The 26,087-nt window shown below is 43.1% G+C and overlaps 1 protein-coding gene across 2 annotated transcripts in view; it reads left to right on the top strand.

Annotated features, from left to right (window-relative positions):
- Positions 1-20,045: 20,045 nt before the first annotated feature.
- The window catches only part of HSD17B2 (hydroxysteroid 17-beta dehydrogenase 2), a 73,306-nt gene continuing 67,264 nt past the window's right edge, over positions 20,046-26,087 (top strand). The window contains exons 1-2 of one of the 2 annotated variants that reach the window (XM_037816037.1): positions 20,046-20,072; positions 20,248-20,649. In XM_037816037.1, coding sequence (XP_037671965.1) covers positions 20,376-20,649 — 274 coding nt within the window. In that variant the 5' untranslated portion in view covers positions 20,046-20,072; positions 20,248-20,375. Of the gene's footprint in view, positions 20,073-20,232; positions 20,650-26,087 lie in introns of those variants that run through there. The other variant, XM_037816038.1, reaches the window with a different exon arrangement.

Consider the following 26,087-nt stretch of genomic DNA (forward strand, 5'->3'; position numbering starts at 1 on the left):
CTTGCTTAAAAAAAATGGCAAACATTTTCTTGAGTCCTTTAATATTCTTCAACAACATGATTTTTAATGGCCATATACTGTCCATCAGATGAAAGTACCGTAATTTATATAACAAATCCCTTATGGTAAGCCATTTAGGGTGTTTCTACATTTTACATATGATAAATAACACTGAAACGAACAACTCTCTCTATAAATCATTATGTGCATCTTTGATTATTTTCAAATGGGCTCATTTTAAATAACCATGAACAATTTTGCAATAGCAATTTCTGCTCATTGTTTTCTTTATGAACTTAAACTTTTCCTTCAGGCAAAAAAAATGGAGAAGTTGTTCTTGGAACATCTGGCTTATGGTGTAATTTACTTTTGGTATTCAGCTGTGATCCCAAATTTTGAAATGTCTTCTTTCTAATAAACTCATCCTTGATTTAATCTCCCTTCTGGAGATACAGATGCAAGTGTGTTTCCTTCTGTGAACCTTTGGCCTAGCAGTTATGCTGAAGTTGCCTTCAGCTCTTATTTCTCAACTTTTAAGCCCCGAAGGATTAGGGACAGAAGCGGAAAGAATTACACTTTGGGAGTTTTTGTTAGGACCAAAAAGATTCTTGTGATAATGGCTGCTGTTGAGAACTACGATATGCCAGGACATTTACACAGATTATTCTTATCACCCCTAGGAGGTATGTGTTATTACCCTCACTGCTGGGAGATGACTGTGGCTCAAAGAGGGTAGTTCACACAGTCAGTTAGGTAGCAGAGTTGGAATTCTAACACAGATTGGTCTAACTCAAATACCCCATATTGTGTTTTAGTGGAGCTCCCATATTTTTGAATTTGGTATACAGCTAAAATTCCAAACAAAAAATTGAGGAGACCCATAGGCTTGCCAACTTTTTGTTTTGCCAAATAAAGTCATTAAAATAGCAGCAGTAACCCAACTGTGATACCCTATTACCACCATTTCATGAACAAAAAGGTCTTTTAATGCCAAAAAGAGGAAGGCAATTATGCTGGTTTGGATGCATTATGTCCCCCCAAATGCCATTATCTTTGATGCAGTCTTGTGTGGGCAGGAAATGTATTGGGGTTGATTGGGTTGGAGACTTTTGATTGGATGTTTCTGTGGAGTTGTGATCACTCAACTGTGGGTGAGATCTTTCACTGGATAATTTCCATAGATGTGTGGCCCCACCCATTCAGCATGGGCCTTGATTAGTTTACTGGAGCGCTATATAAGCTCCGACAGAAGGAGCGATCTTGCTACAGCCAAGAGGGACGCTTTGAAGAGTGCATGGAAACTGAGAGAGTAGCTGCAGATTACAGACAGTTTGAAGACTGCCGTTGAAAGCAGACTCTTGTTCCAGGGAAGCTAAGAGAGGACAAACACGCCAAGAGCAACCAAGAGTGACATTTTGAAGAGATGCCGTGGCCTAGAGAGGAACATCCTGGGAGAAAGCCATTCTGAAACCAGAACTCCGGAGCAGATGCCAGCCACGTGCCTTCCCAGCTAACAGAGATTTTCCGGATGCCAATGGCCTTTCTCCAGTGAAGGTACCTGTTGTTGATGTGTTACCTTGGACACTTTGACCTTAAGACTGTAACTGTGTAACCAAATAAACCCCCTTTTATAAAACCCAATCCTTTTCTGGTATTTTGCAAAAAGGCAGCATTAGCAAACTAGAACAGCAATAATCTCTGAAGACAGTTCTTTCAATTAAATGAATTTGATCTTATAAAAACTCAGTACATTTTCCTTTTTGATGATAATAATTGCATCGTGGGCCAATGAAAAGTAGGCACTCTCTCTAGACCACATTTAAGAACTGCTTCCAGAGGACATGTTGTCATGACTGCCTCAACAGAATGGTTGCTCTGACTTGGCTGACCCACGTGATGAGAGATACAAAGTCTCCCTTCTGTTGCTGGAAGGACATTACAAAGTATTCACAGGGTGGAGACTGGGGTGTCTCTCTCATGGTCTGACTCCTATTTGGGGTAGAATTCCCATGCTCTAGTCTATCACGAGTGAGGATGTTTGGCCCCTGCCCCCACCTTTCCTATAACCACAGGTTGTCTGGAGCAGGCCTCCCTTCAACTCTTCTCCACCCCCACCATGGTTCGAAGGTTCCCCTAACAACTCAGGACAATCCAAAGATATTAGAGCCTGATGTGAATCTCATCTCAGGGCCTTAGCTACATGCTGGTCTCCATGAACAAGATCTCAGGGCCCAAATCTCCTATGGTAACCACGTGGAGGAAGGCTGGATTCTGGCAGAGCTGGGAGAGTGGGTTTGGGAGGAAAAGGCCACATGTGGATATTACTAGGGGAGCAGATACTTTCTCAGTCCCCCTGCAGGGTCACCCCTCCATCCCCACCCCCAAGGTCCAGCCAGTCCCAGGATTGGGCATCTGCTGTCTAGTTGACCAGAATCCTCTCCCTCCTTCCCTTCTCCCTGGGGATTCTCCTCTAGACCAGGTAGCTTTTTTTTTTTTTTTTTTAATTTTAATAACTGCCATAAATCCAAAGGGTCTGATTGAACTACTTTCCTTGGCTAATGCCCACCCCCCAAGTAGAACTACCATCCACTGTTCCTGGGCCCAGTTTTATCTATTCCCTTTCCTCTGGGGGGAGTGAGACCACTCAATGTGCATCCACCCTTTATTAATTGACAAATTAACTCAACAAATTTATATGAGTCAGACACTTGGATAGGCCTGAGGATACTGAGAAACAAGTTTTTATCCTTCACTTGTTAATAAGTAAAGAGAAGTTTATAATTGGTGATAAATGCAATATAGAAAATTAACAGGACTCTATAAGAATGTGGGGGTGGTTGAGGTGATCTAGGGTCTTTAAATTGGGTAATTACAGATATTCTCTCTGAAGGGATAACATTTAAGAGGAGACCTGAAAGATTTGAAGGACTCTATATGTAAAAAGGAGGGGAAGCGTGTCTTAGGGAGAGGGTTTAGCTCAGGCAAAGGCCCTGAAGAAGGAAAATGCTTGGCTCTTAGGCATGGAATTGCATGGAAGGATGGGGCAGTTAAGGACTATGAGGCCTCCACTGGCCAAAGGGGGATGTGCGGGAACTGAATGGATAACTGCTTTCTAGTTTTGTCTCCTGGGTGGACAGGCTAACCAGATTTCACACAGCTCTTCAAAAGGTCTTGTGGGATCTGGCACTAGACACCTCTAGGGATGGCCAACTCTAAAATGCATCCTTGCGTTGGTTTCCCTTCCTTCTCTATCTCACGCCCCGTGTCCTTTGCTTCTGTTCCCTGGAATAACTTCCCAAATAAACTACTTGTAAGCAAGCTTTTATTTCAGGCTCTGTTTTCGGGGAACACAGGCTAAGCCAAGTGGCACAGAAGAAGCAGGTATTTGCTAAGAAAGGATAATAATAGACCATGCAGGCTAAGAAGGTTAGGAAAGACAGGATGAGGTTGATGGACTATGAAAAATTAAGGGGGTTAATGGACTGTGGATCTTGATGAGGCTGCAGAATTGTAGGAGAGGAGGTACCAAAGCAAAGGATCTGGGTAGATGGTACTGCAAATTCTGGTGGTGACAAGATCAGAGTGGAAGCTGGATGTGGTGACCAGGATAGGAGTTCAGGCAAGGGTCATTGGAAATGAGAAGATGAAAGTACTGGGATGGTTTTAGCCGTAGATGGGTGGGGATGGAAATCAGATTGAAAGGGATTCAAGTGTAAAAGAGAAGAGGGAAATGAACATGGTAGACAGAGATCACTGCTCTGGGAGGGGCATGTTAGAAAAGGGGACAAAAGGCATCAGAGTTTTGGCTCTCCTAAGTACCTTTAACCACAGTGGTGTCTTCAAAGGATATGGAATAATCTGGGTGGGGGGGTTCTTTGGGAGGAATGATGTTGAAATGTGTTTTAGGAAATACTGAGTTTCAGGTTGAAGCAGAACATCAAGGTGGACATGGACATTAGACAGTAGGACATGTAGGACCTTGGGAGAGATGGAAGAGCTGGAGTACAGAACTTAGAGTCACCCACCTACCTGTGATGGTTGAAGCGATGACGATAGAAGAGATGACTTTGGGGACAGCATAAGCAAAACACTGAGATACTGAGAACCGAGCCTTGGTGTTGATCTACATCTGGAAGATGAATATTAGGGGAGGAGTTTTGAGAATGGGGGCCCAGAGAATTAAGGGAAAGTAAGAAATAAGAAAGAACCTTTGAACTCAGCATTTAGGAGAATATTGGAGGCAGAGGAAGTTATATTGGAATGGTTTTGGGCAGTGTTTTAAAAATTGGGTCAAGACCCTTTAGCGGGGCATGAAAGTAATTTAGCATGTGAAATAGAAAACTTCAAAACCAATGGCAGGTTTAATTTTAGTTATATAAAAATGTTTATATATGTGCAGATGTGTCATGGATCACAGTGTAAAATGTATTTTTATTGAGAATCACAGACAAAATAGATTAAAATTCATTGAGTTGGGAAGAACCTAAGACAGCAGCTAGGTAAGACAGGGCAAAAAAAACACCTCCGTGAAAAATACTAGATAAAAGCCAGAAAGTGACCCAGAACACCAGTTCCAGTGATGCACCAGCTGGACAAGTTCTGCTAAATCCACAGGGACTGTGCATTTGGTGAAACTGGGAGTCTGCATTCTGAAACAAGTGAGTAAGCCGGCTGAAAGTCCCGCGGCCACGCTGTGGTGTGGCGAAACCGCGGGTTGGCATTTAGAGACGGACTAGTTCTTTTTTTTTTAAAATTTTTATTTATTTATTTATTTTTATATTGAAATAAATTCAAAGTTATAGGAACAGTTGCAAAAACAATACTAACCCCATACACAGCATTCCATCATACCCTGACCCCACTCCCCCGATAGCTGAATCCACCAACTTTGACATGCTGTCACGTCGCTATTTCTTTCCCTCCCTATCTATCATGCATCATCTATTGCTCTGTCTTCTGAACATATGAAAGCTAGCTGCACACATCCTTGAACATACACTATAATTCACATATACGCTTCCCATGAATAAGAACATTCTTTTATGAAATACCATTAAGCACAGCTAAGAAGTATAAGAGATTCAACAATGATACAAAGCTTACATTCTATATTTCCTTTTCCTTATGTCTCAACTGTGTCCCTTTGAGCCACCTGTCCTCTATCCTCCAATCCCATCCAAGTTCATCTTTGGCATTCAATTGTCATCTATTTAGACTTTTTTTTTTCAGTTGTGGAAACATATATAGAGCCTAAATCTTCCCATTCCACCCCCTCCCTAGCCTTCCATTAGTGGGATTAGTCACATTTAGAATGTTGTAATGCTCTTTCCCACCATCCATTACTAGAAATTTCCCTTCACCTCAAACAGCAACCCTACACTCATTTCTTAACTCCCCATTGCCCCTTCCCCCATTTCTCTTAACCCAAACTCTACTTTTCATCTCTGTGGTTATATTCTCTGATAATTTCTTTGTGTTTACTGCGGGGCTTAAAATTAACCTCTTAAATCCATATCAATCTTGTTTTTCTTTGATACCACCTTCACTTCAATAGGACACATAAACTATGTTCCTATACTCCTTCATTCCCCCACCTTTATATAGTTGTCTAAAATTACATATTTTACATTGAGTTCAAAACCACTGATTTGTCATTAGAGTTTGTGTGTTTTATATCATGTAGGAAATAAATAGTGGAGTTGCAGTTCAAAAATTACTGACTTCTATTTGTATTCCATTGTGGTCAGAGAATGTGCTTTGAGTATATTCATTTTTTTTTTTTTTTTAAATTTCTTGAGGCTTGTTTTATGTCCAAGCTTATGGTCCCTTCTGGAGAAAGATCTGTGATCACTAGAGAAAAATGAGTGTCCTGGTGATTTGGGATGTAAGGTACTATATATATGTCTGTTAAAATTCTCTATATCTCTTTCTTCTTTCTTTGTTTCTCTGTTGGTAGGGCTCCCTTTAGAATCTGAAGTAGGGCAGGTCTTTATTGGCAAAGTCTCTCAGTATTTGTTTGTCTGTGAAAAATTTAAGCTCTCCCTCAAATTTGAAGGAGAGTTTTGCTGGATCAAGTATTCTTGGTTGGAAATTTTTCTCTCTCAGAATTTTAAATATGTCATGCCACTGCCTTCTCGCCTCCATGGTGGCCGCTGAGTAGTCACAACTTAGTCTTATGTTGTTTCCTTTGTATGTGGTGAATTGCTTTTCTCTTGCTGGCTTTCAGAACTTGCTCCTTCTCTTCAGTATTTGAGAGTCTGATCAGAATATGTCTCAGAGTGGGTTTATTTGGATTTATTCTATTTGGAGTTCGCTGGGCATTTATGCTTTGTGTATTTATATCGTGTAGAAGGTTTGGGAAGTTTTCCCCAACAATTTCTTTGAATACTCTTTCTAGACCTTTACCCTTCTCTTCCCCTCGTGGGACACCAATGAGTCTTAAATTTGGATGTTTTATTTTATCTATCGTATCCCTGAGATCCATTTCAATTTTTTCAATTTTTTTCTCCATTCTTTCTTTTGTTCTTTCATTTTCTGTTCTTTGGACTTCTAGGACACTGAGATGTTGTTCAGCTTCTTCTAGTCTTGTATTGTGAATATCCAGAGTCTTTTTAATTTGGCCAACAGTTTCTTTTATTTCCATAAGATCTTCTATTTTTTTATTTACTCTTGCAATGTCTTCTTTATGCTCTTCTAGGGTGTTCTTTATGTCACTTATATCCTGGGCTGTGGTCTTCTTGATGTCCTTTAAATCCTTTGCCGTGTTTTCATTCCTTGATTGTAGTTCTTTGATTAATTGTGTAAGGTACAGTGTTTCTTCCGATAACTTGATTTGTGTGTTTGGAGTTGGATTCTCCATATTGTCTGGTTTTATCATATGCATTAAGATTTTCTGTTGTTTTTGTTCTCTTGGCATTTGTTTTGCTTGATAGGGTTATTTCAAGTTGTAAAAAAGAAAAGGGGGATATTGATCTAATTTTTCAGAAACAGTTTGGTGACGTACACTTTCTCTAACTAACCAGTAGATGGTGTCTGTGAGTCACCTATACCCCTCAAGTCAGTTCTCAACCTTGTTCCCACGGTGTGTGGGGAAATGATTCTTGTGGGTTCAGTTGGAGAACTCAGTTTGGATGTGTAACTAGAGCTGTCCGCCCTGAATGTGGGGCATGTGTACGGGTGGCTAGGGAGGAAGGGCAGTTTTAATATTCAAATCCCCCAGGTTCCCGGAGATTCAAGGCCACCACAAGAGTCTAAGCCTTCATTTTATTTCAGCCCCAGCCCCTCTCTCTCACTGTCTCACAAACAACCAGACTTGGTGTAGTGTCCCTGGGTTCTCCGAACAGGTCCACCCTCCCAGCCACGATCCTCCAGGAGCTCAGCTGAGGGACTGCCGTGCTATGTCACCAGTGCATGCTGTCCCTCAAGGGAAGCCCTGGGCCACTGGGCTGTGCAGCGGCACTCTCAGCCTGATGCAAAGATGGCCGAACGGGGCGTCTCCACACCCCCCTCCTCGCACCGTTCCTCCTTCCCAGCTCCGGGACAACTGGCGGGGCTCTGGGCTGTGGGCACAGCCCTGGGCAGGAGTTTATCCAGCCCTCTGGGGAGCCAGCTGCTAGCTGCGGGGTTCTTTCTGCTTCTGGCTCTCCCCTCCATTCCCCCAGCCCCAAGGGTAACTTGCAGAGGGCTATCTTCCCGGCCAGACACCGAGAGGCCAGCCCAGCCCCCTCTTGCTGTGTTTTACTGCATGGTTCCCTCCCCCACAACTGCAGCCTCTCCTGGGTTCCGCCCCCCCCCCCCTTTTTTTTAAAAGAGCGAGTTGGTCTCCAAATGCCGAACCCTGGCTTCCCCAGACTGCCAGACAGCTGTGGGTCTTCCAGCCAGCTTACTCACATGTTTCAGAATTCAGACTCCCAGTTTCACCAAGTATACAGCCCCTCTGGAACTAGGAGACCTCATCCATCTGGCACATCGCTGTAACCGGTATTCTGGGTCACTTTCTGGTTTATATCTAGTGTTTTTCACGGAGGTGTTTTTTCGCCCTGTCTCACCTAGCCGCCATCTTAGTTTCTCCCAGACTAGTTCTTTTTTAAAAAACAAAACAAAACAAAACAAAAAAAAAACCCCGGAGCGGCTGCAGATACAGCAGCGAGAACCGCGCAGTGAAGCACAGCAGGAGCAAGCTGTAGCCAATGCCTCAGTGTCTGGTGTGGAGGGGAACCCTCCTCACACCTGCTGCTGATTGTCTTGGGGCCAGGGGGACAGAGGGGAGCCAAAAGGAGAAAGAAACCATGCCCCTTGCAGACATTTCCCCAGCGGGCTGGAGACACTCCTGCCCGGGGACGGAGCCATAGCCCAGAGCCACGCCAAGAGTGTTTCCCACAGCACCGTGCACACACCACAATATTGGCCACCTACAGCTAATTGTCCCAGAGCTGGGAAGGCGGAGCTGTATGAAAAGGGGGTAATTAACACGCCCCATTCAACCATCTTTAAAGCAGGATGGGAATGCCCCTGCACGGCCCAGTGGCCCACGGCTTCCCTGGAGGCCGGCGCTCACTTGTGATGTGGCACAGCCTTCCCTCAGCAGAGGTCCTGGAAGAGCATGCCTGGGAAGGGGATCCCACTCAGAAATCCCACTCAGGGAAGGGGATCCCACTCAGAAATCCCAGGGACCAAGGACTTGTGGGTCAGCGGCAGAGACAATCTGTGGCAAGACTGAAATGAAGGCTTAGACTCCTGTAACAGCCTTAAATCTCTGGGAGCACCTGGGGGTTTGATTATTAAAGCTGCCCTGCCTCCCTAACCACTCAGACACACACCCCACATTCAGGGCAGACAGCACCAACGACACACCCCAAACTTACTGCACCAATTGAACCCCACAAGAATCAGATCCCCACAGACCACAAAGACAAAGTTGGGGAGAACTGACTTGAGGGGAAAAGGTGACTCGCAGATGCCATCTGCTGGCCAGTTAGAGAAAGTGTACACTACCAAGCTGTAGATCTGAAAAATTAGAGATTGGTATTTTTTATATCCAGAAGAATCCTATAAAGTAAAGCAAATGCCTAGAGGCCAAAAACAACAGAAAATCTTAAAGCATATGATAAAACCAGATGATATGGAGAACCCAAACCCAAACACCCAAATCAAAAGATCAGAAGAGACACAGTTCTTGGCACAATTAATCAAAGACCTGAAATCAAATGAGAGCATGACACAGGACATAGAGGACATGAAGAAGAGCATGGCACAGGATATAAAGGACATAAAGAAGACCCTAGAACAACATAAAGAAGAAGAAATTGCAAGAGTAAAAAAAAAAATAGAAGATCTTATGGAAATAAAAGAAACTGTTGGCCAAATTAAAAAGACTCTGGATACTCATAATACAAGATTAGAGGAAGTTGAACAACGACTCAGCATCCTTGATGACCACAGAATGGAAAATGAAAGAACGAAAGAAAGAATGGGGAAAAAATTGAAAAAAATCAAAAAGGATCTCAGGGATACAATAGATAAAATAAAACATCCAAATTTAAGACTCATTGGTGTCCCACAAGGGGAAGAGAAGGGTAGAGGTCTAGAAAGAGTATTTGAAGAAATTGTTGGAGAAAACTTCCCAAACCTTCTACACGATATAAATACACAAAGCATAAATGCCCAGCGAACTCCAAATAGAATAAATCCAAATAAACCCACTCCAAGACATATTCTGATCAGACTCTCAAATACTGAAGAGAAGGAGCAAGTTCTGAAAGCCAGCAAGAGAAAAGCAATTCACCACATACAAAGGAAACAACATAAGACTAAGTAGTGACTACTCAGCAGCCACCATGGAGGTGAGAAGGCAGTGGCATGACATATTTAAAATTCTGAGAGAGAAAAATTTCTAACCAAGAATAGTTTATCCAGCAAAACTTTCCTTCAAATTTGAGGGAGAGCTTAAATTTTTCACAGACAGACAAATGCTGAGAGATTTTGCTAATAAAAGACCTGCCCTACTTCAGATACTGAAGGAAGCCCTACCAACAGAGAAACAAAGAAAAGAGAGAGAGAGATAGAGAAATTTGACAGAATATATAGAACATTACATCCTAAATCACCAGGACACACATTCTTCTATAGTAATCACAGATCTTTCTCCAGAATAGACCATATGCTGGGACATAAAACAAGCCTCAATAAATTAAAAAAAAAAAAAAAAAAAAAAAACAGTTGAATATATTCAAAGCACATTCTCTGACCACAATGGAATACAAATAGAAGTCAATAATTTTTGATTTGTAACTCCACTATTTACTTCCTGCAGAATATAAAACACATAAACTCTAATGACAAATCAGTGGTTTTGGACTCAATGTAAAATATGTAATTTTTGACAAGAACTACATAAAGGTGGGGGAATGGAGGAGTATAGGAACATAGTTTATGTGTCCTATTGAAGTGAAGTTGGTATCAAAGAAAAACAAGATTTTTATGGATTTAAGAGGTTGAATTTAAGCCCCACTGTAAACAGAAAGAAAGTATCAGAGAATATGACCATAGAGATGAAAAGTAGAGTATGGATTATGAGCAGTGGGGGAAGGGGCAATGGGGAGTTAAGAAATGAGTGTAGGGTTGCTGTTTGGGGTGAAGGGAAATTTCTAGTAATGAATGGTAGGAAGGTGATAGCATTACAATATTCTAAATGTGATTAATCCCACTAATGGAATGCTAGGGAGGGGTTGGAATGGGAAGATTTAGACTGTATATATGTTTCCACAACTGAAAAAAAAAAAAAAGAAAAAGTCTAAATAGGCAATGACAATTAAATGCCAAGGATGATCCTGGATGGGATCTGAGGATGGAGGAGAGGAGGCTGAAAGGGACACAGTGGGGACATAAGAAAAAAAAAAAAAGGAAATACAGACTGTAAGCTTTGTATCAATGTTGAATTTCTTGAACTTCTTAGCTGCGCTAAATAGGATTGCATAAAAGAACGTTCTTATTCATGGGAATTGTATATGTGAATTATATTGTTTGTTCAAGGATGGGTGCAGCTTGCTCTCATATGTTCAGAAAACAGAGCAATAGATGATGGATGATAGATAGGGAGGCAGGGAGGGAGGGAAAGAAAGAAATGGTGGTGTGACAGGATGTTCAAGTTGGTGATTGGGGTATCGGGGGAGGGGGCTCGGGGTATGCTGGAGTTTTGTGTATGGGTTTTGTTTTGTTTTTGCAACTGTTCCTGTAAGTTTGAATTTATTTCAAAATAAATTTAAAAAAAGTCATTGAGTTAAGGTACTAAAGAGAATAAAAAAAGTTTAGATGGTGGATATAGACCAATTTCAACCTATTAAGAAGGGGAATAAGAAGAAGTAGAGAGAGAAGGAGAGAGAAGGAGAGCCTGAGGGACATGTGGGACACCACCAAGTGTACTAAAACCAAGTAAACCCATGCCACACCATGTTATAATCAAACTGTTGAATGCCAGAGATAAATACAGGATTCTGAAAGCTGCAAGCGAGAAGCAACATGTCACATACAAGGGGGCCTCAATAAGATTAAGTGTTGACTTCTCATTGGAAACCATGGAGGCAAGAAGGCAGTGGGAAGACATATTTAAAATGCTGAAAGCAAAAAATTGCCACCCAAGAATTCTGTATCTGGCAAATTGTCTTTCAAAAATAAAGGAGGGATTAAGAAATTTCCAGATAAACAAAAGCTTAGGGAGTTCATTACTACCAGACTAGCCCTACTAGAGATAATAAAGGCAGTTCCGCAGGTTGAAAGAAAAGGATACTAGACAGTTGACTGAAGCCACGTGAAGAAATAAAGACCGCTGGTAAAGATAATGACATGAGTAAATAGAAATACCAGGGTGCCGGTTTGAATGTATTATGTCCCCCAGAAAAAGCCATATTCTTTGATGCAATCTTGTGGGGCAGACATATTAGTGGGGATTAAGTTGGAATGTTTGGATTAGGTTGTTTGCATGGAAATGCGCCCCACCCAGCTGTAGGTGATAACTCTGATGAGATATTTCCATGGAGGCATGGCCCCGCCCATTCAGGGTGGGCCTTGATCAGCGGAGCCGTATAAATGGGCTGACAAACAGAAGGAACTCAGTGCAGTGCAGCTGTGAGTGACATTTTGAAGAGGAGTTACAGCCAAGACGGACATTTTGAAGAAAGCACAGGAGCTGCAGATGAGAGACAGTTTGAAAACAGCTGTGTAAAGCAGACTCTTGCTCCAGAGAAGCTGAGAGAGGACAAATATCCCAAGTGCAACAAAGAGTGACATTTTTGAGGAACTGCAGCCCGGAGAGGAATGTCCGGGGAGAAAGCCATTTTGAAACCAGAACTTTGGAGCAGATGCCAGCTTTCCCAGCTAACAGAAGTTTTCTGGACACCATTGGCCATCCTCCAGTGAAGGTACCCGATTGCTGATGTGTTACCTTGGACACTTCATGGCCTTAAGACTGTAATTGTGTAACCAAAATAAACTCCACTTACAACCTCCTACAGGATCTAAAAGGCAAACACATAAAATGTAATCATAAATCAATGGTTTGGGACTCATATGTATAAATATGTAATTTGTGACAAGAACTAAATGAAGGTGGAGGAAAGGAGTGGTATAGGAACATAGATTATGTATGCTATTAAAGTTAAGTTGGTATCAAATCAAACAAGATTTATAGATTTGGAATGTTAAATTTAAGCCCCATGGTAACCACAAAGAAAATATCAGAGTATATTCAGGATTATAGAAACAGAAATTAGAATACAGCTTACCAAGTTAGGGGGAAGGAGCAATGGGGAGTTAGTGCAAAATGAGTGTAGGGTTTCTGTTTCCCCTCTGGGTGAAGTAAAAGTCCTAGTAATAGACAGTGGTGAGGTACTGCAACATTGTGAATGTGATTAATCCCACTGAACAGTATTTTTGGAAGTGGTTGCAATGGGAAGATTTATGTCATATATATTTTTCCAAAATTAAAAAAAAGAAAGATAAACTAAAAGAAATAATGACAACTAAATGAAGTACATGAGACTGGATGGGATCTAAGAATGGATGAGAAAAGGTTCAAAAGGATATTATTGAAACATAAGAATAAAGTGGAATATGGAGTACAAGATTTATATCAACTTCAAATGTCTTGAATTTGATAACAGCACTTAAGAGGATTACATAATGAATATCCTTGTTCATAGGAAATGTACATGGAAGTATTATGTGTTCAAGGATTATGATATGTGTAACCTGCTCTCAAATGTTCAGAAGATAGATAGATAGATAGATAGATAGATAGATAGATAGGTAGGTAGGTAGCTAGGATGATACAGCATAAATGGCAAAATGTTAAAATTGGCAGATCCTAGTATCTGGTGTGGGGTTGGGATATGTTGGTGTTCTCTGTATGAGGTTTGTATTATTTTTGCAGCTGTCCTGTAAGTTTGAAATTATTTCAAAATAAAAAGTTAAAAAAATTATAAAATAACATATTGCTATCAACAGTATATAGTGAAGGGATGGCTAGAATAAAAGAATAGAAAAAATAATGAATTCAAAAGAAGGCAAGAATGTAGAAGAAAAGAAATATAGACTAGGAGGGACACATAGAAAACAATAAAATGATGGCTTCAAACTAAACATGTAAAATTACATTAAATTTAAGTGATCTAAGTTTTTGATTAAAAGACAAAGATTGTCACATTGGATCAAAAAAAAAAAATAATATCCCATATGTGGTGCTTTGAAGAGACATCAGAGAGACATATATAAAATGTAAGAATACAGCAAAGTTGAAACTAAAGGAGTGGGAAAGAAAGATGCTATATCTATGTTAATATCAGGCAAAGTAGACCTTAGGGCAAAAAGCATTACCATGGATAAATAGAGATACTTCATAACAATAAAAAATTCAATTCCCTGGGAAGACAATTCTAAGTTTGGATGCAACTAATATCATAGTCTAAGTAGTTAGAAAGAAAAGTTTCAGAATTAAAGGAGAAAAAGACAAACATATTCATAGAGATATATTCATAGAGATATATTTTATCACAGTAAAGGATAGAAAAAGTAGATAAAAAAAAAATGCAAAGCATAGCCATAGAACAAGACTTAAGATATTTCAAAGGAGTGAAATAACTCATAATATTTTTTCTGATCATAGTAAAATTAAACCAGAAAGTTTAATAAAATATAACATTTTCTATATGTTTGGAAATTACAAAATACACTTCTAAATAATCCATAGAACAAAAGAAAAATCCAAATGGAAATTATAAAATATTTTTCATTGACTAATAAAAATATTACAAATCAGACTTGGTGGACAGAGTTCAGCCATATTTAGAAAAAAAAAATGTATGACCTTCATTGCCCAGATATCCCTGAAAACTGAGAGAATGATTCAATGAAAGGGAGGAAGTGTAACTGAGAAATCAGGATTTAACAAATGATTACAACTACTGACTCATTATATAGGTATTTCTTTTTAGTTTCTAGTTTATCAGAATTGCCAGAAGGAAATACCTGAAACTGTTGTACTGTAATCCAGTAGCCTTGATCTTTGAAAATGATTGTATGACTGTATAGCTTTTATCATGTGACCATGTGATTGTAAAACCCTTGTGGTTGACACTCTCTTTATCCAGTGTATGGGTAGATGAATAATAAAAGAAAGACATGCATAAAAATACAGATGGGGAATATGGGGAAAAATACCCCTATGTAAACTATGGGCAATAGTTATAGTACTACTTTAATAATCTTTCATCAATTCTAACAAATATAACTACTGTCAAAAAATAGTAGAATTACAAAAAAATTATCATCTATTGTAACAAATTTTCCACACCAGTGCAAGTGTTGGTGGTGGCATGGTGTACAGGAATTCTGAATTTTATGCATGATTGTTCTGTGAACCCACCACTACTCTAATAAAATATTTGTTTGAAAAGTATGACCTTAAAATTCATATATTTTAAAAGAAACAATTTAGAAAATCATATTAAGATGAAAGCAACCATACAATGGAGAGGATCAACAAGCCAAAGGATAATGGTTAACTAATGAAATTTACAAACCCTGGGGAGACCGATCAAGAGCTAGAGAAGATCCACAAAAGTCAATAACAGGAAGGAAAAACAGGATATCACTACAGATTCAACAAATGTTAAACAGCTCCTAAGAGTATATTATAGACAATTTTACGGCAATAAATGGAAAAGTGGAAAAATGTGTAGAAAGATCCAACTTACCAAAACTGGCACAAGAAGAAATATAAAATCTAAATAGCCCTGTGTCTGTTTAAAATTTTTCTGTTGTTAAATAACTTCCCACAAAGAAAATTCCAGATCCAGATGGCTTCACCAGTGAACTCTACCAAAGAGTTTAACGAAGAAGTAACACCAACATTTAGCAAACTCTTCCAAAGAATAGGAAAAAAAGTCAACACTCCTCAGCTCACTTTATGAAGCCAGCAAAACCTTTTGATTCCAAAACCAATTAAGAACATTACAAAAAAAAAAAAAAAGAAAGAAAATTATTGGTCCATTTTACTTATGAACATAGTTGCAAAAAACCTAAACAGAATATAAGCAAACTGAACCCAACCGTATGTGAAATGTTTAATATGTTAGTTTTATTCCAAAAATGGAATGTCTAACCCTCAAAACCAAGCAATATAATTTACCACGTTAACAGAACAAAGGAGAGGGAGCATATAAACATGGCAGAGGGAAGTAGCACCTTGGCCCACTGGCATCATCAGTGAGAAAGAGTTGATCCAATTTGTCCCCTCCCCTTAGAGAGCTGAGAGCAAGCTTTCCAGAAATAGGACACAGGCCAAGCAAGGGTCACCTCAGAGATGGTTCTAGGACACGGGGATGAAAAGAGCCAGGGAGACACAGTTCAGTTCAACGGGAGGAAGCCCTGACTTGGAGGTAGAGATGCTCTTAGGCAGACAAGGACCCCGGGCCCTCATTCAAAGGAAGTAGGGCATTCAAGCGTCAGCTGGGGTCAGGCTACTTCTCACCTGGAACTTCAGCAAGTCCATGTCTGTGCTCCCAATTTGGCAAGAATCCTTCCTTTCTTCCACCCTCTACCCTGAATAGTCACTGCTCTTATGACAGAAACCCACAGGAACTCTAGGTTATTATCTCTGAATGTCAGAAACTGGGTCCAAATTGATTGTTGTTGAAATTTCCCCACTGCTGGCACAGCACCTGCTGCATAGAAAGCTTTTGATAAAGACGTGTTCTTTCCTGTATTGCTCTGACAAATATTTACTAAGCACAGGCAATGTGCCAGGCACTTGGGGCAAAGTGACTTAAACAAAACAAAAACAAACAAAAAGTGAGATATGGCCCCTGGTCTCATGAAGGTGATACTGATCACCAGTGGTGGGCTCTCTGCTTGACATGTTCAAATGACCAATTCCGAAGACACCAGGGTTTCAAAGAGAGAAAGAGTTTATTGCTAAGGTGTGAAGTAGGAGTAGGAGATCAGATGTCCTAGTGGCCCAAAATCTATCTCCCTGAACTGCAGTAACTCTGATTGTTTTATAGTATCAAAAGATGGGCAGGTTTTAGGATAGTGTGCCAGTTTGAATGTATTGTGTCCCCCAAATGCCATTATCTTTGTGGTCTTGTGTGGGGCAGACGTTTTGGTGCTGGTTAGATTTTCTTGGAGTGTGCCCCACCCAGCTGTGGGAGATAATTTTGATGAGATGTTCCCATGGAGGCGTGGCCCCACCCATTCGGGGTGGGCCTTGATCGGTGGAGCTACATAAATGAGCTGACTTGGGGGGAAGAAAGAGTGCAGCTGGGAGTGATGTTTTGAAGAGAAGCGAGCTTGCTAGAGAGGAACGTCCTGGGAGAAAGCCGTTTTGAGGCCGGAGCTTTGGAGCAGATGCCAGCTGCCTTCCTAGCTAACAGAGGTTTTCCGGACACCACTGGCCATCCTCCGGTGAAGGTACCCGATTGCTGAGGTGTTACCTTGGATGCTTTGTGGCCTTAAGACTAATTGTTTAGTGAAATAAACCCCCGTTTTATAAAAGCCTATCCATCTCTGGTGTTTTGCATTCTCCAGCATTAGCAAACTAAGACAGATAGTGAGTACAGTGGCTCCAGATGATGTAATTAGAGGCGATCTAATTATTGAGCATACACAGATTGATGACATGCTTAGTCACAGAACATCGTAGGAAAATGGCAGCCTTGATATGACGATGGGCATGACATTTAGTATTACAAAGAGGAATAGGTCACTTAGAGGTTAAAGTTTAAGCTACTGTATATATCAGGTGGTTAGAATTTTGGTTAGAATCAGCTTCCTTTAACTAGATAGCCTTGGAATTGGCTATCCAATCAGCATACCATTGGTTAGTTCTGATCTGCCTCAAGGCCCTTGATTAATAAATATTAGGGGCTGTATTTAGTGATCATAAGACTCTAAAGTGGAAAAACTGGATAAAATGGGTACAAGTGAGGGTCAGTCACAAGATTTTTACAATCACAAGGGCACACAATAAAGGCTTTACAATCATTATCAGAAGTCAAGGCAGCTGGATTTCAGTTCAGAGATTTCAGGTATTTCCCTCTTTCTACTCCAATATACCAGGAAGTAAAAAAGAGTATCTATATAATGATTCAGTAACCATAATCATCCCCTAAATCCTAACTTCTTGGTTACAGGAGGGATAGAAAAAGAAGTTTTTTAAAGGAAATGAACAAATTAACTAGGTAATTATGAATTGAGCTAAGTGTAGTGGGAATAGGATATGGTGATAGTAGTTGTTCAGATTGGGTGGTGAGGGAGGGCCTTTCTACGAGGCAGTTAAGCAGATTTCTGGAGAATGAGAAGGGAATGAGTCGTGTGAAGAACTGAGCAAAGGAATTAATGAGTGAGGAGAGGGCTTGCAAGAAGTTCTCCCTCTGCCCTTGGGTATGAAGGTGTGAAGGGGCAGGTCCTGTCCCTAAAGATAAGAAAAGTCACCACCATCTATTGAGTTCTTACCAGGGTTGGGCACAATGCAAGAATTATGTTATTCAATTTTCCGAAGAATCCTAGGAAGCAGGACCCCCTCCCCCCATTTTACAGAGGGGGAGACTGAGGCACAGGAAGGGCTGGCCACGTGCCCCAAGCCTCACAGCTACTGGAGTCAAACTCTGTTCGTGAGACTTTCAAGCTCACGTTCTTAAATTGTGCACCCCCTCCTCCTTCAGGGAGCATGCACGCCTAGCTTTGCACGCTCAGCAGCCTGTGCCCAGGCTTTGGCCCTTTGCTTGGGAGCCCCAGGACTGAGCAGGGCTAGAGCGGCACAGATCCAGCTGGGAAGTAGTGTGCTGGTTTGTATATATTGTGTTCCCCAGAAAAAGCCATCTTCTTTAATGCAGTCTTGTGGGGGCAGACATACTAGTGTGGATTAGGTTGGAACCTATTGGTTCAATATTTCCATGGAGATGTGGCCCCGACCATTCAGCGTGGGCCTTGATGAGTTTACCAGAGCACTATATAAGCTCAGACTTAAGGAGCTCACAGCTAGCTGTAGCTAAGACAGACATTTGGAAGACAGCCATTGGAAGCTGAGGCAGACACTTTGGAGAATGCCATTTTGAAACGCAACCTGGGAGCAAGCAGACACCAGCCACGTGCCTTCCCAGCTAACAGAGGTTTTCTGGCTGCCATTGGCCTTTCTCCAGTGAAGGTACCCATTGTTGATGGACACTTTATGGCCTTAAGACTGTAACTGTGTAACCAAATAAACCCCCTTTATACAAGCCAGTCCATTTCTGGTGTTTTGCATGCCGGCAGCATTAGCAAACTGAAACAAGTAGCTTCATCTCAGGGGGACTTGGAGGCTCCATCAGGAAACTGGGTGTGCTTGGCCCAGCCCCAGTGTGGGAGCCACTGACAAAACCCCAGACTCTCCTGCCCTGAGCTGAACAACCCCGCATCCCCATGTGACCACCGGAGCCCTAGCTGAATCCCGGGACCTGCCCTGTGCCCCTGAGGGGTGTGAGCACGGCTAGAGGGAGGGGAGGCCAGGAGCTGGCCCCACCCTGCTACCTCAGGTGTCCCCAGGGCTGAGTGGGACCCTGTGTGAGACTCTGACAGCCACAAAGGACGGCTTCCAAGAGGCTGCCACCTACCCAGCCTCCATTGGGCCCCGAGGGCGCCCTGGCCCCAGTTGCTCTTTGCAGCTGAGCTGGCCGGGGACATGGAGTCACCTGGGGCGGGCGGCTCAGGCCAGGAGCCAGTTTCCCCAAGTCCCGTCTGAGGCGCTGTCACCCCTCACATGGTTGCCTCTGGGCACGTCACCTTGGAAGCCCTGCAGCCATCCACCCTCTCTGCCCCTCAGCCCGAGTCCAGGCCAGCAGACCCCTCGTGCACGCGGCCTCTTCACAGACCGTCTTCCTCTCCCGTGTGAAAACACTCATGGCCAGCGTTGCAACAGCTTTCCCGTGTGCCAGCCTTGGTACTCTGGTACCTTGGTACTTTCATTACCATTTTACAGTCTGAGAGATGGAGGCCTGGGGAGGGGTGGGGGAGGAGGTGCCCACCCAAGACCAGCTAGTTAGTGAGGAGCAGAGCTGAGATTCGATTTAGATACGGGAAATCTGACCTCCCAGTGAGAACTTTCCCAGTATCTCCAGCCATGGCAATGCCCAGGCCTTTATCAGGGTGCTGTGCTGTGGGGGTCAGTATGCAGTAGTGCTCTGTGGTCAGTGTGCAGGGGTGCTGTGGGGGAACGTGTTCCGCTACTTCCCCATCCCCTCTCCATCTCACCCTCAGGCTGACGCGGTTGGGAGGTGGCAGGATTCCAGCGGGTAGGGACAGAATTAGTGACACCTTCCCTTCAGAGTCGAACTTCCGTACCTCACTGACCATCTGGATTTACATGCACACGCACACACACACACACTCTGGAGTCTGAAAACTGACTCCACAGACACAAGCCTTTTCCTGGGAGCTAGGGGGTTTTGCTATTCACTGTTATTCATTGTTCAGTTCTGTTCCTGTCAATCTATCCAACTCGTGTTCTCTCTCCAGAGGTGGAACTGTCATTAAAGAAAAACAAGGTGAGTGTGTTTGTGGGTGTGTACGTGCATGCATGTGTTGTGTGTGCAGGGAGTGTGTGGGGGGTGGGAGCAATGGAAGAGGTGGTGCCTGGTATATATATCAGACTGCACGCTGGCTTGAATTACCCCCTGGAAACATGCCTGTGTGATTATAGCTAATCCCTTCTCATTCCAGGAGTGCCGGCTTGTTTTCTCCCCTCCCTTCTTGCTTCTTCATTCATGTAACTCTGGCTGCCTCCAGCCAGCCTTTGCCCACTGGACTCCCCGGCCCTGAGCTCACAGAGGTGCAGCCAGACGCCGAGAATGAGTGCTTTCTTCTCTGACCCCGCGGGCCTCTGCCTGGCTGTCACCGTGGTGCTGGGGGGGATAGTTCTCTGCAAACTCAAGACAACCCTGGGGCATGTGGGGAGACAGACATGCTTGGCGTCCTTGGTGGGCCTCTGGGGAGGGGCTTGCCTGCTCAGCTTGTCCCTTTTTTGGGGCTTGATCCTCTTCTCCCTGTCATGCTTCCTCATGTATACTTACTTACCTGGCCACAAGTGGTTACCTGTGGATCAAAAGGCAGTCCTCATCACAGGTAAGTGGACGGCGCTACAGTGCTTTCTGAGGGTAGAATCTGATACTTGCTTTGCCTTAGCAAGACTTTTCCAAATTTGGTTTAACTATAAAATACTTGGCATGGAATAAATGAAAGCACATGCCCAGATGGTTTTCACTACCATTTATTGGTTCATTTCACTACAATTTGTTGGTTCATTTTCTTCAGGCAGTTCGATTGAAGGGGCTGGTAGTAAGAGGGATGGGGGAGGTGAAATGTATCCAAGCAATTTTTGTGTTCATTTCCTAGGAATAAACACTAATAAGTAAAACTGTGGTATTCCATATGTTTTCTTGTGCCCAGGAACCCCCCCTAGGTTTCTTTGGACCAAAACAGAAATTTGTTCTGAGACATAGTTGTGGCCAGGTTCGAGAGTCTTATTCCCAAAGTGTGTGAGCAAGCTGACAGCGCCAGGTTCTTCTTGTACTTTGCTGTGGTTTTTGGAAATCAAAGGGACTCACCTGGGCTGGAAACTGCCATTCACCTGGCTGCTGGGAAGAAACTTCGTGTTCAGTCTGAGACGCTCTTCTTCAAGTTTGTCATTAGACCGCTAATATTTCTTAATTGGATCAGGCTGGCAGCGTGTTCAGAACTCAGTTGCTTGTTAGCTGAGCTCCTAGATTTTCCTCTTCTGTGTTATTTTTTTTTTAAAGCTGTGAGTGTGAGGCCAGATTAATTCCTCCGAGTTGTAAAACTGGTTTGTTTGGCTATAAAGTTTGATCTTGGATGGGACTTTTAATGAGGATTGCCGGGTGTCATCCTAACCCTGAAACCCCTGCCAAGGTCAAGACCTCAGCTGCAGAATCACCTGGGGGAGGTCATCATCCCCGCTGGCTGTGAGCTGCTGGGGTGAAGGCAAGGGTGGGACAAGCATGGAGGCAGATCAAGGTGTTTTAGAATTCACCGACAGGTGGACAGTAACGTGACTTTTCTAAGTTGCCAGTTACTTTCACCCAATAACGAAGTTTTCTTGAAACAAAACACAGGCTGGTGCTTGTTAGAGTTTTGACGTGCTGTGGTAAACAAGGTTCTTTAATTAAGGGGAAAAAAAAAAAACCTGAAGGTAGAAAACTCATTCAATCATGGGAATGTTTAGCCATATCAATGTCTGGCATAAACTTGAATTACACATCAAGGAGACTCACTGGGTTTTCCTTTTTTTTCCCTGGCATTTTTGAGTGTCCCACGGGTTGTATGAAAACCTCAGATAACAGCCCAAATCATTTTGCTCTGTGTACAGTACCAAGCACACATGGACTTTAATTCCGTGCCAAATTTACTTTTTGTGCTTTCCCATTTGTGTGAGAGAAGACAGAAGAATTATGCATGTTGAAAAAAAATATTAGCAGTGCCTTGCTCATCACTAATGGGATGGAATCTTCTGGGAGTCTAAATATACCTGGGAAATCAATTTCAGGGGCAGCACTTCTAAGGCTTGTAAATGAGAATACTAAACCTGAGGATTGACTCAGGCAAAGCTCAGGATAACTGAGGGAAAACAGGAAGCTTCTCTTGCTTGCTTACCTTGTCAATGTTCTTTATCTTCTGTTTTTAAAGATGCAGGCATGCATATATGCTCACAAAATGTACACCCAAGTCAGGGTGAGTCCATGTCAGCCACTGAAGTTTATTGAATTGTGTTTAGTGTCGTGTAAGATGACTGATTCAATTAGGCGATTCAAGCTCAATGACTAAACCCTAGATGAAATCCTTTGTAATTAGAAAGTTTAGGATTCAGAGGGTAACTACCTATATTTAAAGGTGACTGAAATGTGATTTTCAGGTCCCTTGTCATTTTCACAAGGAATGCCATTGGTTTGATATAATTCTATAAGTTTCAAGCTCTGTGAACTAACAGAAAAACGTTAAATGAATTAGTTTAGTTAGACCAGAACTCACTAAAAAGCAAGAAGCAATCTGGGCATGGAATAACCTTTGTTTCATGTTCGCTTGTATTATAAATTGGTACACCTTTTTTAAGAGGGTGGGGAGGAGGAGAAATTTGGCAGTGTACATTAAAAGCCACATGTAATAGTTCTTTGCCCAATAATTTTTGTTTTATGGAAATTTCTCTTAAAGGTATAATTTAAAATATGAAAAAAGGATAGATACAAAACAGAATGGCATATTCATAACGTTATTCCACTAAGTCTTATTATTTAAAATAGTGAGCTATTGAAAACAACCAAAATGATTATAAATTATTTTATATCCTCTGGGTGTAACAATGTGCAGCCATTAAAAACGACAACCACAAGGACTACGTTACATTAGGGAAGACTATCTGGGATAAGAGAAAACAAGAGATCCAAGGATTTGTACCGGAGGGCAGCCCCATCAATGCATGAGAAAAAACACTGGAAGGAAAGAATTTGTAAATGATTGGATTAGAGTACTCAGATGCTTTTACCCCTAGTTTTCAGATTTCTCTGATGAGGTTATATTACTTATAAGATAAAAATATGTAGAAGAGGGAAAACATTAAAAGAATAAAGTCCCTTTTGTGTTACATTTCATTATGGATCTGAGTGGACAAATCCAAGGACAAGTTAAAAATTAACTTTCTTTTTCTTTCGGCCCTTTATTTGCTATGATGCTCGAAGGCCTTTTATCTCAGAGACAATATAGTGAAGTAAGAAGAAGTAAGCAAGCAAACTGTGTTTGGACATGTATTTATCTTCATGGTCCCTGAAACGCCAGCGGCCATTCGATTTTTTTTAATGACTGCAGAATTGACGAAGAGCAGGATTGCAGTGACGTCCCAACCTGAACCCGGAGGCAGCGACCCTGGAGTCGGCCGGCTCGGCTTTGAGCCGCAGCCGCCTTGTCCGAGGCTGGGCTCGCCAGAGGGGCTCGCCAGGTGCAGCTTGGTGTCTAAGGGCTGCCCCAGGGGGGTTTCTGAGGAGACCAGTCCTGGGGTGGGCGAGAGGCACCGCGAAGCGCGCGCGCTCAAGCGAAGCGCACCACCGGGCTGCGCCCAGAGGGGCGCGCACCTGTCGACCGTCGGCCGCACCCGGAGCGCAGCCCACAGCCCGCAGCCCGCACCCCGCGCAGCTCCGGCTCCCCCCGGGGCCGCCCGCGGGTGGCAGGTGCCGCCTCTGGGAGCGAGACACGCGGGCGTGAGTGTGTGCAAAGCACGGGCAGAGGTGCAGCGCCGTGTGGGCGGCGCCCCGACAGGAACCGCTACACACACGCACGCGCGCACACACACACACACACACACACAACGGTGTGGTCAGGTCTGGACCTTCGGACTTGTTTTCTCCTCTGTAAGCTTTAAAAGCTAATGCTCACACAGGATCCACATGCTTGTAGATGGAGTTAGTGTATGGGAGAAAGGGCAGGAGGGAGAGAGGGGAAGACAGAGAGAGACTGAGAGCCAGAGAGAGAGGGAGAGAGGGAGGGAGGTGGGGGAGAGAGAGGGGAAGAGAGGAACAGAATGGGAGAGAATGGAGAGAGAAGGGAGAGAGAGGGAGGGAGGTGGGGGGAGAAGGAGAGAGGAGGAAGGAGGGAGAGAGTAGGGAAGATGGGGGAGGGCAAGAGAGCGAGAGGAAGAAAGAGCGAGAGCAAGGGAGGAGTGATTTTGTGCACTGGATTGTGAGGGGAAAGTTTGAGGAATGTTTTCACTGAATCATGCAAGAGGGGTTACAGAGAACCGGGAGGAAGGAAGGAGGGAGGGGGGAGGGAAGGAAGGAAGGAAGGAAGGAAGGAAGGAAGGTAGGAAACGAAAAGGCTGACAGAGACGGAAAGAAGAAGCAGTCGTGTATCTTCACTCAGCTAACATTTACTTGTGCCATGTGTTGTCCAGAAGCAAAGGGAGAAAACTTTAAGATTATGACATTGTTATGTCGTCAGTGATGGGAACAAAACTCCTAGGTTTCCCTGCGTTTGTCTCTGGTTTAGTGTGGTTCCTTCCTCCCTGACCCCTCTCTGCCTACCCTCCCAGCTGGGTAGGAAATGCAAATGTTCCTTTGATTTCCTAGCCCCAGCCCTTTCATCGTGGCTGGCGCCTCCAGGCTTTCTCACCCACCTGCAGCATGAACTGTTGATCTGGGCCTGCTCTATGCAGGGCACCCTCCTGGAGGCGCCACAGCCCAGTGGGCGAGACACAGCCTTATTCTAACAACAGTTGTGCAGTGGGGTGCCAGCGGGGCCTCCCAGGAGGATTCCCCAAAAGGCTGGAGCCCAGAGGTGGGCAGCTCCTATGTGAAGGCACTGGGAAGGGCTTACAAACTGGGGTCTCGTTAACATTAAAGATACCCCAGGCTAGCTGATTAAGTAGCCACTATGCAGACAGTTAGCACTCAATAAAATTTGTTGAGCTGAATAATTTTTTTTAGGGGAAACATAAATGGACTTTATTTTCTGGATGGTTATTTTGCAATATTTGTTTTTCTTCCTCTGTTCAGTGAGCTAGCATGCAGGCAGAGGTCCTGGAAAATCGACTGGAGGTTGTCATTGTATGATATTAGTGAGTGGGGGCAAAAAAGGACCAAAAAAAAAACAAAACAAAACCAAAAACCCACCTCTCCACCCTACCCTCCAATGAACTGCTTTTTTCAGAGCCTTCCCGAGGCATAAGGCTCCCTGCCCTCCGAGGTCCCAGTGCCAGAGAAGGAGAGGGGGTGCCCAGCAGCGCAGCCTCTGCCAGGGTGTGGGCAGGGAATGGGAGGCTAAGAGCCGGCTCTGGAGCTTGCCTCATCCAGGCCCTGTCTCCGTCCTGACCCTTTGACAGGCTCTCGGGAATCAGCCTCTCTAAGCCTCAGTCTTGTCAGTTGTGCTTTGGGGATAGTAAAGATGCCCTCCCTGTGCTTCCTAAGGTCCCTGGGAGGTTTAGATGCAACACTGCATTTGAAGTGTCCAGCGCTGTGCCTGGCAGGCAGCAAACAGCCAGGAGCTTATTGTCAGCATTAAATGCTCTCGCTGGGACCTGGGTGGCATTTGGGGGGGTGGGAGGGGTGGTGTTTGGCAATTGAGGTGTGTGTGTGTATGTGTGTGTGTGTGTGTGTGTGTGTGTGTGTGTGCATGCAGAAGTGGCCTTCCAGTTTTGAAATTTATTGAAATTTTCAAAACTGGGTATGAGAAGGAAAGGAAGTAGGATCTGTTTTAGGTTGAGATCTTTACTTTGTGCTCCAAATAAAGGGTACAAGATGGATGGTGACCCCTCATGAGAATGATTAAATAGTCCAATTAGGATTCTCAAGTTGGCATCATCTTGGAATCTGGGCGCCTTTGAATTTAATCTTAGGTTATTTAAATGGATAAATAGGCAGTGTATTGACAATGGGCTAAGAGACAAAACTGCTCTGGGTTAAGAGATTTACATTCATTATTTATTATTTGATTCTCATAACAACCCTAAAAACAAGTTTTGTGAACAAAGAAATTGTGTATCCAAAGCCACTGAACTAATAAGC

The sequence above is a fragment of the Choloepus didactylus genome, chromosome 22, assembly GCF_015220235.1.
Source record: "Choloepus didactylus isolate mChoDid1 chromosome 22, mChoDid1.pri, whole genome shotgun sequence".
Taxonomy (NCBI): domain Eukaryota; kingdom Metazoa; phylum Chordata; class Mammalia; order Pilosa; family Megalonychidae; genus Choloepus; species Choloepus didactylus.